This window comes from Oreochromis niloticus, linkage group LG6 (genome assembly GCF_001858045.2).
Source record: "Oreochromis niloticus isolate F11D_XX linkage group LG6, O_niloticus_UMD_NMBU, whole genome shotgun sequence".
In the NCBI taxonomy this organism is placed as follows: Eukaryota; Metazoa; Chordata; class Actinopteri; order Cichliformes; family Cichlidae; genus Oreochromis; species Oreochromis niloticus.
The window spans coordinates 38,789,890-38,809,939 of NC_031971.2; the positions used below are offsets into that span (position 1 = coordinate 38,789,890).

A 20,050-nucleotide genomic window follows, 5' to 3' on the forward strand; every position below is an offset into this window, starting at 1 on the left:
GCTGCCCTCCTCTTCCCTCTGACCTTTCCTCATTTCTCTGTGTCCTCTGTCCTGCCTCTGACCCACAAACTGATCTTACAAATGTCTCAGTTCCTGATCTGTGACAGACTGAAGTGAGTCTCTGAAGCATCAGCGCAGCAGTAAACGAGCTGGATCAGTTAGGAAGTAAGGAACAAAGGAAAGGTGCTTCAGTGCTTCCTTTGTTACCTCCTTTAGGAGAGGAAATAAAATCTTTTTTATAAAGTTGCTCCTTGTTTCCATCATTCAGTTAGCATTAGCTCTGCTCACAGTTAAAGCACTGCTGTGTTTCCATCTTTAGGATTATCAATAATCTGAGAAACAGAAATCCAGAATAAAACCAGTGAATCTGTGAACCAATGACAGGAAATGACGCAGGAGCCTGAGAAATACGACCTTTAATGTGAAACAGATCAGGAGTCCAACAGGAAACTGAACAATGACCAGAAAGAACATACACACACACACACACACACACACACTGCATAAAGTGAAGCAGGGGAACAAATGCAGTCAGAGATCAGCTGTGATGTAAATGGAGGAAAATACAAAAGTAAATGTAACAAATTAAAATATGAAACAAAGACTAAATTAAAATCTGAGCGCTTTGGTCATTTTTCATGTGTTTCTAATCTGTATGAAGGTTTAAACTCACAGAGAGCAGCAGACTCTCAGAGATGTAGTCTGACATTTGTAGTTTCCCAGCACAGTAACATCCACCATCACAGCGTCACTGAGATCCTCTGGGACTCTTTTACAAAGTTCCCCATAATGATAACTCTCGTGCTTTCTTCACCTCGCGGAGTTTTCCCATTTTAGGGTGTATAGCAGGAGGAGGAGGAGGAGGAGGAGTCTGCCAGCTGAAGCTTGTTTGCAGACTCGGTGCGTTTTGGACTAAGCCCGTGCTTTTATGGGTCAGGCTTAGTTCCAGTCTGAATTCTAAGTATTTATGATATTTTTTCCTCTCGTTTTTTAAAAAGTGTTTCTTTGACGGACAGCTTGTGAGGAGACACAGCAGCAGGGATATTTGGTCATGACCGTCTCCGTTTAACTCTGCGATGGAGTCAAGTATGAGAGTTATTGTCCTTCTCGTTGGTGAGTTTACAGCAGCTGCATTTCACTGTGACAGAGATCAGACCGGCTGTGATGCTCACAGAGACTAACTGTAGTTTTATTATTTACTTCCAGTGTGCAGCACTTTGCGTTTAAAGTTTTTTATCATTTTCAATTCAATTTTATTTATATAGCGCCAAATTCTCTTATAAATAAAGATGATCTACAGATTAACACGTACACGGGCTGCGTCCGTGAAACAGGTCAAAGTAGAAACACAGTAAAAACGAGCGGCCTCGTGAACACTGACCGACACTAAGTGATTTCTATTGAAAGCAGCTTCACAGAGCGACATCTCTGCGTCGTTGGTCAGAGCACCGACGAGCTGCAAGTGTTTAACCTGCAGGTTTATTTGTTATTAACCAACAAAACACAGATTTAAAAAATGCAACGTGCTGTTTGTCACATACAGATTTATGTATTTAGTTCTTCCATTTTTATTCATTTCATGACACATTTAACATCTTTAAGAGAAAAAGTTCTCACATTGTCTTCCTGTGGTCTGTACTCTCTCACAGTAAGCTAGTCCACTGATACTTGGACTGATTATTGGTCTCACTTATATCCAGGTCATATTTATACACTCATGTGGGACTGTGTGCACTTGTTGGTATTTTAAATATCTGTCAGCTGCAGGATTATTGAAGGATATTTGGCTGTTAATAAACAACAGAGGACCAAGAACAGAACCCTGAGGAACACCACTTTATAATCAGTGAAACCTTATTTTTACAGCAGCTTTCATGCAGTTTGGTGCAGCAAATAATTTGCAGATAACTGAAAAAAAAAACCCAACATAAAACATAGAAACTAATATTAAAACATGTAATAGTTCTTTGGTTCTTCCTGTGCTTACATGAGTTCTCCAGCTGCTTTGGCTTCCTGCCACAGTCCATAAACACACACGAGTGAGATTAACTGGTGATTGTACAGAATAAAGTGGTGCAGAGGTCTCAGTAAGAATAGAAAATATATGAATATGAGAACATTACAAACACAAATTCATCACATTTAGAAGAAAAAAAGTGTTTGGTTCAACACCTGAGTTTAACAATATTTCTTAAATGGAAAAAACAAGAGCGGATCACAGACTTGATGTGAGCATCAAAAGTCAGAGACAGATGAAAAATCAACCCGAGATCGTGAGCAGTGACTTTAACTCTGGATGAGAAAGATCCCAGATGATGATAATTTGGTGCTTGATGCTCTCTGGAGAGTTAAACACTCGTCTGCGTTCAGCTGCAGAAACATTTGTGCCATCCAACTATAATTCCCTTAAGACCATCCCAGTTTACCCAGTTCACGTCTGCTTACAGATGATAGGAAATCATTTTAAAACTAATAATAACAAGGTCTAATGGCAGGATATATAATGAGAATAACAAGGAGCTTAAACCTGATGTCGAAGCTATTTGTTCTTTATTTTTATTATTTTGAAATTTGTTAAAGTTTGTTGTTGGTTTACTTATATTTTTGGGTTATTTAAAAGTTTATTTGTAGGTTAAAACTTGCTTCATGTTTTTGTTTTGTTGTTTATCTTGTTGAGTCAGTCAGGAAGAACTGCAGGACCATTTTCTATAAATAAAGGGACTGATTTAGGACCAGCATGCACTGGGGCGGGGCTATGGATCTTTGTTTAATGCTCGCCAAACTGGATAATAAACCATAAAATACAACTTTCAAGTTTTGGACATTGGACTTTGCCTGCGTACAAACTTGCAAATTGTTGGATCATATCGATGATCAACAGTATCAAAGTTTAACTCAAACTGTCTAACAGTCCAGATGTTTTACTATATAGTTTAAAATGTTTTAATAAAATCTTTGAGGACTTGTAACCATGACACTCTGTCTTTAATGAAGTCGTTTGTAATATTTTATATTCGGAGTTTCAGTTCAGACGTTTCTTTTCAGAAGTTCATAGTTTAAATGGTGCGACAGCAACAAGTGCTGAGGACAGCTGATGATCAGAAGCATTAATTATACACTTTTACTATATACAGATAATTATATCGAAGGCGATCGTTGGTGTTTAAAATTTGCTGTTCAGGATCAAAACAGTGTTTTTGGTTTTGTTCTGTCTTAGATGGGAGTAGAGTAAAAAAGCAGAGAGTAAATAATCAAATTATTTTTGTTGGTTTATTTGTGTGTGTTAAGCAGGAAGCTCCGTCTGTTTATGAAGAGCACATTAGCTCAACTCTGACAGTGAAGAGAAACACAGAAGTAACCTGATGATCTGATGTTGTCACTCATAATATTTTATAGTAAACATGTTGGAACATTTATGTGGACAGAAAAGGTGAAGTCAGTGAAGGTCATCAGTCACAGCAAAGATGCAGGAACCAGTTTTCATAAACTGAAGTTTGAAAGGGCCGATTCAAAAACATGCGCAGCATCGTTCCTCATAAAGCTTCAGATGATTCGACTGGAGTCTGAATCAAAGCTGTGACCTAAAATAAAAAGATCCTCTAGTTTAGTTCACAGTTTGGACTTTGTTTATTCAAATTCTTAATAAAACGTCAGGAATAAGAACGATTCAAATAGAAAAATAAAAGTTAACTTATCAAACAAAAATTAAAATGTGACTAAAAATATACAGAACTTACTTTAAAAAAAATGTTTTGCTAAGACACTGGCGGGAAAAGCGGCCCCGGCTTCTGCAGCTGTATATATATATATATATATATATATATATATATATTAGGGCTGTGCGATATGACCAAAATCTCATATCCCGATATTAAGACATCTATCGTCGATATAACGATATAAATTACAAAAATGTAACATTTCCTGTAAATTCTGTGAATCTCGGGCAGCTCGACTTGCGTGAAGTGTTTCCAGCTGGGCGTCGTGTACCTGGAGTCGAGTGTTTTAACCGATGCATGAAACGATACATTTTTAGACATAGGTTGTAACGGCCGCCGTTTTCTTTGTGAGTATTTATTACACAGCGTGCTGCGGGGAAAAGTCTGTTCTAACGTTTGAGTCTAAGGTTTATTTTTTAGCACCTGACGGCTCTTTTTTGCTTCTCATCCGTAAATACTCTGCATCTTTCACGTGACTCGTTTTATTTTGAAAAGCCTCAACAGGATCTTGAGCTTTATTGTGAAAGGTTTATGTGGAAAATAAACAAGCGGACACGCCATGGTTTTACCGTCGTTGTTGCTAACGAAAACGCATAAAAAACAAGCGCTTGTCCGTCCGTAGTGTGGTTATATTAAATATAAGAGAAAGAGAGAACTTTAAGAAATTAATATAGCCACTACAGTGAGCATCAAAATGATGAAAAAATATTGCCGTAAACAGTTCATTTTGCGACACCACGAAACAAACGATAGCGTAAAATGAAACGATAGACGTTTTTCTATCGTCATCCGATATATATCGTTATATCGAACAGCCCTAAAATATATATATAATATATATATATATATATATATAAATAACACACACACTGAAACTACCAACATTTTGTGGCCTGCTGGTCACTGATAGCGTTTATGACAAACACGAAAAAGTCCCTCAGTTATCACCAACAGTCAAACTAATACTCTCAGTGTTATTACAGGACACAGTTTCTGTTTGCCAAAGAAATTGAGGAAGGTTATAAATGTTATAAATCTCTGTCCTGAACAGGATGTGGAAGACATGAATATTACATTAGGAGCCATTAAGCATCGATCCAGAGCTGCATCCAGTTCAGAGTCTCCTCCTGACTCTGACTCAGTAAACATGAAACACTGTGTAAGACAGACGACGTATAAATAACGCGTGTCTGTCTTCAACAAAAGCTCCTCATAGTCTTTACACCATGTTTGGTTGTGTTTTTATTTCCAGCAGCAAAAACCTTTAATATCTTGTATCAGCAAGAACATGTAAATATGCACGATGTGCCTACAGGCTCCAGTATTTCATCCACACTGTGTAACTTTAATGCACAGCTCACAGTTATCACAGTTTTTTAGTGTGAAAACTTCCTCGAGCTGGTTGTGCTGACAGATTTGACCTGGATAGTTTTATTTGATATTGGCTCCTTTTGCATGTGCATGACATCTTTGTGGGTTTGAATGGGTGGGCGACTGAACGTGTAAAGCCCTTTGTGGTGCTTAGGGACTAAGTAAAGCGCTATACAGGCCATTTACCATTTATTACCTAAACCATGAAAAAACCTAAACATGAGCCTGGAAAAACTGATACTTGAAAACGTGAAATAAGCTCCAGGAAACAGGAAAAAGACAGATGACCTGACACCAAATGAAGGAAGACAGAGGACTTAAATAGACAGAGTGGCAATAAGGGAGATGGAAACACAGCTGACTACGTCCACACATACACGGGTATTTTCTGTTTTTGTGTTTTTTAAAAATCCCGTCCAGACGTAAAGCCTGGGTGGGAAATGGTAGAAGCAGAAAGGAGGCCTGTGTGGAGGGACAGTAACTGTGTGTGTGTAAGCTTTTAAACACTGCAGAGAGTAAAATTAACAGTAACAGTATTTTGTGTAAGTCCGCCATTGTAGAAATTCATTTACCCGAAACAGTAACGTGACGTCAAAATAGGCGCACACCTTTGATGCTGTGCTTTCTCCGTTTTCTTCGTCCACACGTAAACGCAAAAACAGAGTTTTCGAAAATCTCCACCCTGGCAAGCGTTTTTAAAAATCTCCGTTTTCAGTGACCGAAAACGCCGTTTACGTGTGGACGAAAGGTGCAAACGCATAGAAAAATCTGCGTTTTCAAAAATACCCGTGTACGTGTGGACGTAGCCAAAGGCTGGGTATCGTCACTGACTTCTAGAATCGATTCAATTCCATTTGAATCGGGGAAATTCTGCCTCAGAAATATTATAATTCTGATCATTTATGAGTACATGTCCATATTTTTATATTTTTAATATACAGCGGTTCTAAAAATAACCCACAATGGGTGAAATCCGCAAAGTAGCAAACTTCATTTTTTAAAATTATTATAGATGATTTAAGGCTGTAAAACCCCTCACTACACACTTTATGCACTTTTCTCAGACAGACGTGAATATTTTCACTTTTTTTCTCTTGTTTAAACACTCAAAGTTCAAACCTTGGTAGGAAAATAAGTTCAGTGTTATAGAATGAAACCAAAGAAACCCGCAGGTGACGACGTTTCATCGACATTGTTGTTTGTTGGGGAGAAAACTTACAAACATACACTCACTCTGCTAGCGATTGAAGATTTATGTAGATTTGACAAACTGAACACATTCTGTACTGGACAGGAGACGCGGCACGAGATCGATTGACGATGGTCTACAGCCAATCAGGATGCACTGTTAAAAAAAAAAAAAAAAAGCATGCAAAATTGCACCAAAAAAAATCTGCGAAACAGCGAGGCCGCAAAATGTGAACCACGTAACAGGGAGGAAGCGCTGTATTTATCTATAAAAAGAAAGCTGACACTGTGAGACTTGATCAGAGGTGTGACATCACAGCAGAGGCCTTTGTGTCAAAGTAACTGAGGATAAAACAGAAAGACATGAAGGAGATTTTCCTGTCCTGACTTTTTATAGCAGATAACCTTAAAATATTCTGCAGTAGAACAAAAACTGAAGAAGACCATGAACCAACATCTAGGGGTGGGCCAAATCATACCGTTCACGGTAATACCGGTATAATGTTAGGCAATGATAAGAAAATATGGCGATCGAATATGAGTAACACGCGCATGCGCAGTGCCTTTGTTTTCATACGCACATGGCAGAAAAAAACGTGCTGCCGACGGAGAATGAGAAGAGCGAAAGCGGATCGTTGAATGAAACGGACGAACCAGAATGTGTTTGTAAAAATGCTGCGACTTCAGTGGTGTGGAACTGGTTTAGCTTTCGTCCGTCAGATACACAACAAAGCACTATTTTTGGTAGCGCATGCTAGCGGGCCGTCGTTATTACCGTGTTGTTTGGAAAATACGGCGCACTTAAAATCAATCCTTTGATTTTTCTGAAACTCGACAGTGCCCCTTATAATCCCGCGTGCCTTATGTATGAATTCTGGTTGTGTTTACTGACCTCGAAACGATTTTATGTACACGGCGCTCGAAAATCTGTCAAAGGTTTTAGTACGACTTTGCTAAGCTACGAACCCGCAACTCTTGATGGATTGTCGGAGCATTACGGCTATCGCAGGCAGGAGCCTCGCGGAGTGATACGTACTGTGCTTCAACATAATATTACCGTATTGTGTGTGTTTAACCTCTTTTTAAGTTTTGTGGATATTATACATGGTTATGCTGAGGATATGTCGGCCAGTTTCCACTGGAAATGCCTTTTGTTAAACTGTCAGTGAGGAATTTGCATTTGTACTGTTAAATTTCTATATAACTTTAATGCACATAAAAAAACAGCTGCTTGTTTAAGTGAAAATACATTGATGTTTTTTTGCACTAATAAAGTTGTGGAGTTGTAAAGTATTTTGTCTAGTGTCAATTATATCGTCAGTTATATCGTTATCGCAAATTTTCAAATGTATATCGTGATAAATATTTTTGGTCATATCGCCCTGCTCTACCAACATCTGAAGATTACCTGATGGTAAATGGACTGATTCTTATACAGCCCTTTTCTACTCTCCCGGAGTTCTCAAAGCGCTCTCTACAACATGCCTCATTCATCCATTCGCACCCACTCATGCAAGCACTTCTAAACACAAGTGCAAACTAAACTACGTTCACACACAGTCACACTCTGATGAAGCATCGGAGGGCAACTTGGGGTTAGTATCTTGCCCAAGGATATTTGGCATGCAGACTGGGGGAGCCAGGAATCGAACCACCAACCTTTCAATCAGTAGCTGATCTGCTCTACAACCTGTGATGATGCTGCTGAAGGTGAAACAGAGCAAAGTTACAGAGGTTTGATTACAGACACAGCTGAGAGTTTTGCAGTTTGGCATCATTTTAAAAAATTTCTTCTGTATTGAACAGCAGAAATTAGGCTTCCTTTTTGGAAGTCATTCAAATAAAATAAAGTTTTTATAAAACAGATTATAGATGGCAGACAGTTGGTATCATAAACCAACTTTCTGCCATCTATAATCCAGTTCTGAGATCCTTCCCAGATGCCTTGACGCACACTGACACCCTGGGCCATCTGACCTCAGGAAATCACATGATAGGGTGGGGCCAGGTTTCACAATGAGCTCATCTGAAACCCTGGCTGATTGGGACCCACACCCATTTTCACATCTTGGCTCATGTGATTAGGTAGAGGATCATCAGGGGGTCCTTTGTCCCTCTTTGGGGGGAAACTCCCACTGGGTTTAAATCTGGGACTCTCCACAATTTGACCTTAGAACTGAAGAAGTCTTCAAGCAATTTAAACAAGTCCAGACGCTCTTCTTTCCAAGCTCCTTAGACCTGTGCATGAAGTGTGATTTTTATCGTGGTGGAAGCAAAACAGCAAACGTACGGAGCCCCGCAAGGGACATGGGACAAAAAAAATTAAGATGAACTTTTGTGAGATCTCGCAAAAGTTTTGGCCGCATTCTCCGGACGCCGATGCACGATGTGCCAGGAGAGCGGTGTTCCCCCCAGCTGTAGTAGGTCTCGACCTCCCGTTAGCTTCGAGATGGTGGGTGTCAGACATCTCCAAAAACGTCGGAGCACTTTTGCAAATATGTGATGTCTTGTAAACCAAGCAGATATTTTATATTTACACAGCTACATTCACGCCTCAAAATATCTTAAAAGTTTATTTTGTGACCCAGAAAGATTAATATTACAACTAATTAGCTGCCACCATTGTTGGAATTCCTATTTTGGAAGATCTCGCAAAAGTTCATCTTAATTTTTTTTTTTTTTTTTTTTTCCTCCCATGTCCCTTGTGGGGCTCCGTACAAAAGTAAGATTAGATTAGATGAAACTTTCTTAATCCCTCGGGTGGGTTCCTCCGGAAAATTCAGTACAGACGTCAGAGGGAATTCATGACGATGTCTATGTGAAGCGTAGTTTGGATGTTTTTTACTGCTGTTTATAAGATAAGATAAAACTTTATTGATCCCACGACGGGGAAATTTTTGCGTCACCTCAGCTCAGGTACAGATATCAGAAGGAAATACAAAAAAAATACAAATAAGTACAATCAATGAAAAAAGTAATATAATCCACTATATACAATGGTAGCATACACAGTATGTGATTATGGATATGGTTGGAAATATGGAAGACAAACTATATCGCTTGATATAGCTATTGTACCACTACTATTCCTATTTATAGACATGTACACACACACATGTACACACTAAATATACATATGTATACATATACATACATATATACCTGCACATGTCCATACACATGGAAGGTCCATTATGCATGAAGTGGTGACCGTGGATGTTCACAGTGTCCAGTGACTTATGACATTGTGATTGAGGAGTTATGGAGTCTAACTGCTGTTGGGATGAATGATCTGCGAAAGCGCTCCTTCCTGCACCGAGGGTGTTTCAGTCTCTGACTAAAGGAGCTGCTCAGCCCACTCACATACTCATGCAGTGGGTGATGTGGGCTGTTCATGATGGATGTCAGCTTTACTAACATCCTCCTCTCGCCAACCACCCCCACAGACTCCAGGGGACATCCCAGCACGGAGCTAGACCTCCGCACCAGTTTGTCAATCCTGCTCCTGTCCCTGTCCGTGCATCCACTCCCCCAGCAGGCCACTGCACAGAAAAGGGCAGATGCTACCACAGTGTCATAGAATGTCCTTAACAGAGTCCTGCAGACTCCGAAGGACCTCAGTCTCCTCAGCAGGTGGAGTCGACTCTGGCCCTTCTTATACAGGATGTCTGTATTTGTAGCCCAGTCCAGTTTATTGTTGAGGTGAACACCCAGGTACTTATAAGAGTCCACTATCTCAATGTCTTTCCCTTGGATGCTCACCGGTGTTGTAGGGGGTGACTTCCTCCTGAAGTCTATGATCATCTCCTTTGTCTTGCCGGCGTTGATTTGGAGTACGTTGGTCTCACACCAGCCAACAAAGTCACTGATGACCCCCCTGTACTCCTGATCATTCCTGTCTGATACGCATCCAATGATGGCTGTATCATCTGAGAACTTCTGTAGATGGCAATCGTCCGAATTATAACGGAAGTCTGAAGTGTAAAGGCTGAACAGGAAAGGTGAGAGAACCGTGCCCTGTGGTGCTCCCGTGCTGCATATTACCACCTCGGACACACAGTCATGGAGCCTCACATACTGTGGTCTGTTGGTAAGGTAGTCGATGGTCCATGCAGTGAATTTTGGTTGGAGAGAGAGAAAACCTGCAGCAGCACACAAAGCGCGGCCCCGGCGAAACATCAGAATCAGTGAGCTGTCGACCTTCAGACCCAACGGCGTCTCCGTGTACGGGCTGTCAGGTGAGAACGGCGACATCTCGCTGATTCTGATCCATCGCCGGGTCCGCGCTTTGTGTTTACATCTTTGTGCAGAATCCGTGTACCTGCTCTCATTTACTGTTTTAGCTGTTTGGTGGTTGTTGAAATTTTGTGAGGTTTAACCTGAGATTCTGGCGTCAGGCAAAATAAATTTATATTTAAAAATCGATTCAGGATTTTAATGAATCGATATCACGTTATCCAAGCCAGAATCGATTTTAATCGATAATTCAAACCCACCCCTGCAGCTGACACAAATAAACATGACGCCACAGGGGAAATAAAAAACTGAACACGCTAAACATGAAAAAGCAAGCCTTTCAAAACAAAACAGGAAACATGAAGAGATGTCAACCGGGACACACTAGCTTGGTATGAAAGAGAGAGTGAGGAGGAGGAGAGGGAGGAAGCATGAGAGAGAAGAGGAGACTACAACAGAGGGGACACAAGAAGAGGGAACGAGAGACGATGGGCGTACGTGACCGACAGGGGAGACGAGACACCGAGCTGAGACAACATGGAAACAAATATAACTAAATATAAAATCAAAGCAAAGAATAATTAATACGAACTAAACTTCCAACACAACGAACTACAAAAACATCATAACCTAAACATCCTGTCACAGGTCAGTGACATGATCGGGTATAAAGAGAGTCTTTAGTCGTGTCCAAATTCATAGGCTGCATCCTCCTGAGCACCCGGTCTTCACGGTCTACGTGGGCCGGGTCCTCAGAAGGTCGAGTAGGTTGGAAGTAAACGTCTGTGAAATTGGACGGTCTAGCCTTCAGATTTGTGTCACTGCTGTGTCGGTGGAGTTTAATAAACTCAGCCGTCTGCTCCTTGCTATCTAAAATATAACAGGACACTGGCGTAAACTCTTGACTGTCTCACACTTCTGTTTAATCAGTTTTCTGTTTGACGTCTATTCAGCTGTGTGAAAACCACCCGGGGCATTAAAAAAGTTTTCTTTTTTTTTTTAATCTATTGGAGATTATGTATCAGAATTTCAGGAGCGGGACCACGCATCCAAACATGCTCCTTCCGGTTGTCACCTACATAGGTTCCCCCAGTTCTACAAACTGTTCATTCTCGTTTACGTGCTCCTCCCTCCCTCCTAGTTCTCAATTCTTAACTTCTTCACTTCTATTTAGTACACGGGGATCTGCCAGGCCTGGGAGCTGTCGCCAGTCCTCTTCGAGGCCTTCCCCAAACTGCAGCTCAATTCATGTCCAAGCATCACCTTTACCTACTAAAACACTGTCAAACCTAAAATGAGGACGTGGGCCCAGCTAGTGAAATCTAATCTAGTAACTTTAATCTCAGCCAAACCGATTTACTCACGAACAAATAAAACTCTGAAGAAGCCAAACAATAACATTTTTAGGTTGTCTAAGTGACTTATATATTACGTTTAACCTGAGTAGCCAAAGTCCACGGTGATCTGAAAATGATGTGCCGGGAGCTGTGCCGTTCTCGGCGGCTTCAGTGACCCTCGAGCTGGTGGGTAACAGACGGCTCCGAACACGTCGGAGCGCTTTTGCAAATATTAGTGATGAGCGGATTGATACTGAATTATCGATTCCTCCCATATGTTCTAGAATCAATTCTCATATTAAAATATCAATATTTTATTAATTTTGGGTAATTTTTTAGTTTATCATTTACAGGAACAAAGTGGAAAGAAACGATACCATTTGGATTGTCTACATTCGAAGGAACTACTTCCTCTTCTGCCTTTCATAGTCATATGTTAAATACAGCTGTATAAATGTGTGGCAGCCCCCGGCATGCGCACTCACAACAATGGCTGAGTGTAAATGGAGTTATGTGCAGACATACATGTGGCAAGACAGTGAGGTGTTGTGGCAACACCACTAACCTCGTCAGACACCTCAGAGTAAATCATATCACAGAATATGACGAGCGTATGTTGAGGCAAACTGAAGAGGAGGAGAAGGACAGGTGCTGCTAGGGCGAGACAGACGTCTCTCAAAGACTACTTTAGTGCTGCAGGCAGGCGAGGTGCTCAAATAGCGCACAACTTCAGTTTTTAAAAAAAAATTATTTCTATATAATCTGCATCAAGTGATAAGAACAAGTAATCTGACGTCCTGTAATCATTATGAAGCCATAATTTGAGATACAATAAAAAAGATACAGTTTAAAAAAAGTTTATGTACAAAGTATTGGTATTGGATCAGTATCGCCGATACCACCCTGAATTTTACTTGTTATCAGATCGGAAAGGAAATGAGTGGTGTAATAGTGAATTGTTGCCTCCCCCAGTGGTAAAATACAGAAGTGCCTGTTACAGGGCTAGTTCTTGGTTGACCAACGTATAACAAAAAAGGGTAGTTTGTGCACCACTAAGAAAACAACAAGTTAGTGTGTGATGTCCTGCTGTTCAATAAAGCACGTATCCACGTCCTTCTCTTCTGATCTTTTCAAGACCCTAATCAAGAATATCACAACTGGCGACGAGGATTCTAAAGATTTCCACAGCGTGACAGAGGCTGTAGAAGGGCTGTGTTCACATGTAAAGGAAAAAACAAGACGTTTTTCTTCACAGCTGCAGCGGAACAGTTTTGGTGAGCTAACATGGCGATGCATGTGGGTCGTGTTGAAGAGTATAATGAATCGAAGGAAGATTTTGAGCCATATTTGGAGCGGTTGGAGCAATGGATGTTGGCAAATGATGTTTCCGATGAGAAGAAAGTGTGCACGTTTCTCTCTGTGATCGGAGCAGATACATACAGGCTGCTAAAGAATCTTGTGTCTCCGAGGGTACCGAGTACTATGGGATATGCAGCGCTGACTGCAGCGTTAAGTGCGCATTATAAGCCGACTCCAGTGGTGATAGCTGAGCGTTTTCGTTTTCAGAAACGTAACCAGAAAGAAGGGGAGGCGGTTTCTGACTATGTTGTCGCCCTGAGGCAGTTGTCAGCCACATGTGATTTTGGACAATATTTGGATGAGGCCCTGAGGGATCGTTTTGTTAGTGGGCTGCGTTCTGATGCCGTGCAGCACAAGCTACTATCGGAAAAAGATCTTACATTTCCACGTGCATGTGAGATTGCCATATCCATGGAACTTGCAAAGCAAAGCCAGGAGTACTAGAAGTGATTCAGCGTCATCAGGCAGTGTTTTCGGATGACCAAGGCTGCATCAAAGGATTTAAAGCTAGAATCCACACTAAACCAAACACCACCAATTTTCTGTAAAGCTCGCCCAGTTCCTTATGCACTAAAAGAAGCTGTGGGAAAAGAGCTGGACAGGTTGGAAAGGGTGAAGGTTATTTCAAAGGTTGAGAAAAGTGAGTGGGCATCCCCTATTGTTACTGTGCCAAAAGCAGACAAAACAATTAGGATATGTGGTGACGACAAAGTCAGTGTCAACCAGTGTGTTGAAGAGGAAAGATATCCACTTCCTAATACGGAAGATTTGTTTGCTACTTTAGCTGGAGGAACATCCTTCAGTAAACTTGACCTTTCTCATGCCTATCAGCAGCTACAGTTAGATGAAGAATCAGAGAAGTATCTGGTCATCAACACACACAAAGGTCTCTATAAGTACAATCGCCTCAGCTATGGTGTTTCCAGTGCTCCGGCTCTATTCCAGTCTGTGATGGATCACATGCTCCATCCCCTGAAGGATTTGACCTGCTTTTTGGATGACATCCTCATCACTGCTTCATCTGAAAAGGAGCATTTGAAGAGGTTGGAGGAAGTGCTCACACGTCTGGAGAAGCATGGTGTCAGAGTGAAGCTTTCCAAGTGCCATTTTCTTCAGAGCAGTGTGGAGTACCTGGGACATCGTATTGACGGGGATGGACTGCATCCTTTAGAGGAAAAGGTAGCAGCCATAGCAAATGCACCAGAACCAACAAACGTCACTGAACTGAAGTCCTTTCTTGGTCTTCTAAATTACTACAGTCGATTTTTGGAAAATCCATCCACCATTCTTCAGCCTTTGCATAACCTGTTGAGAAAAGATGCTAAATGGATTTGGACCATGGAATGTGCAAAAGCATTCAAAGATGCAAAAAGTCTACTTCTGCAGAACAAAGTGTTGGTGCATTACAGCACAAATCTGCCATTGAAGTTAGCCTGCGATGCGTCACCTTACGGGGTGGGCGCGGTCATCTCTCATGTCATGGAAAATGGAAAGGAAAGGCCTGTGGCATTCGCATCAAGAACATTAACTGAAGCTGAGCGAAAGTATGCCCAGATAGAAAAAGAGGCCCTTGCCATAATTTTTGGAGTAAAGAAATTCCATAAATATCTGTATGGAAGGAAATTCACCCTCATAACAGATCATAAGCCACTGCTGGCTATACTAGGGCCAAAGTCAGCTGTCCCAACACTCGCTGCACTAAGAATGCAACGCTGGGCTCTTATTCTAATGGCATACAATGATGACATTGAGTATAGAAGATCAGCTGAACATGCCAATGCGGATGCGTTCTCACGTTTACCTCGGAATACGCCAGACAACACTGCAGAGGAAGGGAGTATCTTCTATTTCTCACATGTGGAAGAGCTACCAATAGTAGCTAAAGACATTGAGAGAGCAACCATGAAGGATCCAATCCTCAGCAAGGTCTGGAGTTACACCATGAATGGGTGGCCGAGTTATATGCAAGACAAATCACTTAAGCCTTACTTTACACGCAGACACGAGCTGTCAGCAGAACAAGGATGTGTTCTTTGGGGACAACGGGTCATCATTCCACCAGTTTACCAACAGAAAGTACTGGAAGATCTGCATCATGAACATCCAGGTATCTGTCATATGAAAGCACTAGCCTGCAGCTACCTGTGGTGGTCAGGCTGTGATGGTGATGTACAAGAACTGGTTCAAAGCTGCCCAGTCTGTCAGGCTGTACAGAAGTCACCACCCGTTGCACCACTCCATCCTTGGAAGTGGCCTGAGAGAGTCTGGCAACGGATTCACATTGATTTTGTGAAAAAGGCAAGCCGTACTTTTTAGTTGTCATTGACAGTCATTCAAAATGGTTGGAAGTGTTCCCTATGTCATCCATTACCTCACACAACACCATTGAGGTTTTGAGAGGGTTATTTGCTTCATATGGACTTCCAGAAGAGCTTGTTTCAGACAATGGACCTCAACTTGTGTCAAAGGAATTCAATCAGTTTTTGGAGTTAAATGGGATCAGACACACAGCTGTTCCTGCCTATCATCCTGCATCACACGGGGCAGCAGAGAGGTCAGTACAAATCCTGAAACGATCAGCCTGCTGAAGCCTGAACTAAGCAGACACATTGAACAGAAACAGTCTGAGCAGAAGCGACACCATGATTGCAGAACCCAACCTGTTCGTGTTTTTTCGGAGGGAGATGCTGTGCGTATCCGAAACTTCGGGGGGGGGGGGGGGACAAAATGGACTCATGGAACAGTTCTGAAGAAAATGGGAAGTGTTACTTACCTGATACAAGAGGGACAGAGAACACGCACAATACCTGTGGACCACCTGTTACCATGGAGACAGACTTTGGAGAAATCCCCAGTTATATTTTCACCGGTTCCAGAGGGATGACCAGAAGTGATTATGGACGGTGTTGTTCCAGAGATACCACCAAGTCCACCTGGGATTTTAACATCACACCCCTTAACACCCTAAACAGACAACCGATGAACCACCAGTATCCACCCCAGAAACCACCCAAAGCCCATCTGTGGAACGCAGATACCCAGAGAGACGCAGAGTTCCCCCAAAGAGACTGAATCTTTGAAAATGTAGAATTATGTTTTAGTTATTTACTGCCAGTTATTTTAGAAGTGAACAGTTTAATAATAAAAGTAATGGCTACATTTGTTCATTGTTCGTAAGGGCCGCAGAATATTTCTTTTCGGGGGGGGCAGTGAAATACATTCTTTAAAGGGTTGCTTATTTCAATTACAAATCTAAAAGGGGAGGAATGTGATAGAGTGAATTGTTGCCCCCCCAGTGGTAAAATACAGAATGTTATGTGCAGACATACATGTGGCAAGACAGTGAGGTGTTGTGGCAACACCACTAACCTCGTCAGACACCTCAGAGTAAATCATATCACAGAATATGACGAGCGTATGTTGAGGCAAACTAAAGAGGAGGAGAAGGACAGGTGCTGCTAGGGCGAGACAGACGTCTCTCAAAGAGTACTTTAGTGCTGCAGGCAGGCGAGGTGCTCAAATAGCGCACAACTTCAGGTTTTTTTTGTTTTGTTTTTCTATATAATAATTCTGCATCAAGTGATAAGAACAAGTAATCTGACGTCCTGTAATCATTATGAAGCCATAATTTGAGATACAATAAAAAAGATACAGTTTAAAAAAAGTTTATGTACAAAGTATTGGTATTGGATCAGTATCGCCGATACCACCCTGAATTTTACTTGTTATCAGATCGGAAAGGAAATGAGTGGTGTAATAGTGAATTGTTGCCCCCCCTAGTGGTAAAATACAGAAGTGCCTGTTACAGGGCTAGTTCTTGGTTGACCAACGTATAACAAAAAAGGGTAGTTTGTGCACCACTAAGAAAACAACAAGTTAGTGTGTGATGTCCTGCTGTTCAATAAAGCACGTATCCACGTCCTTCTTTTCTGATCTTTTCAAGACCCTAATCAAGAATATCACAAGTGGTATCGCACATCACTAGCAAATATGCAACATCTTGATAAACCGAGCAGATATTTGAAGTTTCCACAGCTACATTCTCACCTGAAAATATGTTAAGAGTTTATTTTGTCACCCAGAAAAATTAATAAGAGTAATTTTAAAACTATGCCCCAGCATTTGTCGGCTGCATTCGGAGGAGTCTACGAATTTGGACAGCCTTCGTCGCGTCGCTGTGACGTAATCAGTCTACAAATGCGTCCTCAGAAGGATGCAGCCCGTGAATTTGGACACGCCCTCAGGCTACATCCACACGTACATGGGTATTTTTGAAAACACATATTTTTATGCGTTTGCGCTCTTCGTGAACGGCGTTTTTGGTCACAGGAAACTGAGACTTTTAAAAACTCCTGCCAGGGTGGAGATTTTTGAAAACTCAGTTTTTACATTGACGTGTGTATACTTGTATACTTTTAGGCAGCTCACAGTTATCAGTTTTTTTTAGTGTAAAAACTTCCTCAAGCTGGTTGTGCTGACAGATTTGACCTGTATACTTTTAGCTGCTTTTGCATGTGCATGATATCTTTTTATGTTTTTCTTTTTCTAAAATCTATTTCTTCTTCATTTTACTAAATTAGGGTTTGTCCACATTTATTGGTACTCTTGTTTCACTATAATAAACTCATATTACAGCCCTATAATCCAAATACATTTATGTGTACCTCAGACATCAAATTTACTCTGTATGTTGAAATGTAAACTAAATGAGCAGCTTGAACCGAACAGCTGCTGTCCTCAGCTCACAGACAGGAAACATGAGCCCGTCCAGCGTTTACAGACGTGTTGCTGCCATCAGATTAAAAATGAGCTCTCTCAGTTTAAACATGTGAAATGTTTTCTATCTTCTATTGTGAATAAAATGTGGCTTCATGAGATTTGAACATTATTTGACACCAACGACCTTTTTGCAGCTGTAAATGTTTAGTTTGTCACAACCAGATCAAAAAGTAAGAACTTGTTGTGATTTGTGTAAAATGTGTGAGGCTGAGTTCCTGCTGTCACTGATGCAGCTCACATGTATCAGCCTCACCCTCCTCGTGCTTCATGCTGCCTGGATTTAATCCTCACTTACTTTCTGTGGCTCTTTGTAAGATCTCTGATCACTTTCATTAAAGTTCTCACTGACTGTTGGATCTCTTCATATTTTACAGTGATGAGATTTTCTGCTTCTGAGGAAGTGAAGAAGAACCTGACGGGCACTGTGGGAGGAAACATCACTCTACCTGCACCTGTGCTGGAGAAAGGATATCTGTTATATGGAAGAACGATTATTGCTGATGTGAAAGGCGGGATATTTGACTTATCAGAGGACATTTACAAGAACAGACTTCAGTGGGACAGAAACTCTGGACTCTTTACACTCACAGAGCTGCAGAGGAACGACTCAGGGATTTATACTGTCGACTCTAAAACAGGAAACGTTTTCACATCATCATATAAGCTGACAGTGTACGGTAAGTCTGATATTTATTCTGGTATGTATATTTTTGTGTAACAGCTTCATATGTGACCTCAGTCTGTATGTTCCTCATTAGTTTGGTCGTATCATCACTTCAGAATAAAAACAGCTTTTTGTTCTTATAATCCCACAAATGTCTGGTGTGAAAGGAAGAATCAGCTCTGACTTCAGTGTTTTCACCAACATTACTGATCTGTACAAAGTGAATGAAAGAACAGGACAAAGCAGAAAGTTTAAACACTGTTCTTAGAAAATCCTGCAGAACAACTGAAATTAACACGTTTTTATTTAACAGCTTTTTTTTTAACAAAACACAAAACTTCCTGTTTACTTGAACATGTTTCCCATTTCATGGTCACGTTAATCCACAGAGAAGTAACACAAAGCCTCATTGGCCATGTTCCCACTAGTGCCTAACTATGGACCAATCACAGCTCAGCACAGCACCCTGTGAGTTTCTAAGGTATTGAACTTCTTTATGAAGCATTAACAGTTACTTCTTACAGTGAAACGTGTATATTTGAACAGCCCAGCTGCCACCTGTCAGTCTTGTATGGCCTACAGTGTTACACAGCCTAAAAAGCAGAACAGACACTTTTATTTTGATGGGTTTGCTGTTGATGGTGACTTCCTGTGGCTGCTGCTGTGAGAGGAACACATTACAAAACACAAGCTGTGGTTTCCACTCATGAAGCAACACACTCTGCTGTAATGTTTGTGTCTGACTACAAAGCTGCTGTCTGTGTCATAGAAACCAACGATAGTCATGTAGTTATGGGAACGCTCCCATACACAGAATAATGTCCCGTCTTTGTGTTGTTTTCTTCCTTTAATGAGGATTTGAATCAGAGCGTTTGTTTCTTCTGTGTCCTCTTCAGCATCTTCTACTGATAGTGATGCTAGTTTGACAGGAAACCTGAGAAATGCCTCATAAACCTTTATAATGAGATTCAAATGGATATAATGGTGGTTTGGCCGTCTGCTGTCTCTCCTCTGTAGGGATGGGTATCGTTTAGGTTTTATCCGATACCAGTACCAAACTGGTACTTTTGAAATGGTGCCGGTGCTTAAACAGTGCTGGAACCGGTGCTTAAAGAATGGAGAACACAAACTTTGTCCAAAAACCTCTCATGTTTAGCTGTTTTTTTGTAAAAAGATAACAATGTTAGCCTTTTCTGCAGCTATAGGGCATATATGGTCTCACTCTTGGCTGGAAGCAGTGCTTAAACAATGGAAAAAACACAAACTTTGTCCAAAAACCTCTCATGTTTAACTGTTTTCCACTTTTTCTTTGGTCATTTTAGCCTTTTTGGCCAGGGTGAAGGGAGCATCTGCCATCAAACAAGAAGACAGCCGCATGTAACTACGACGGTGTTTGC

General features: G+C 41.1%; 1 protein-coding gene across 5 annotated transcripts in view; it reads left to right on the forward strand.

The window, feature by feature from the left end:
• The first annotated feature begins 807 nt into the window (after window positions 1–807).
• The window catches only part of LOC100692222 (SLAM family member 7), a 32,345-nt gene continuing 13,102 nt past the window's right edge, over window positions 808–20,050 (forward strand). For 4 of the 5 annotated variants that reach the window (XM_019359425.2, XM_019359424.2, XM_005462528.4 and 1 more), the window contains exons 1-2: window positions 857–1,113; window positions 18,364–18,666. In XM_019359425.2, the coding sequence (XP_019214970.1) occupies window positions 1,077–1,113; window positions 18,364–18,666 (340 nt within the window). In that variant the 5' untranslated portion in view covers window positions 857–1,076. Of the gene's footprint in view, window positions 1,114–18,363; window positions 18,667–20,050 lie in introns of all 5 variants that reach the window. The other variant, XM_019359422.2, reaches the window with a different exon arrangement.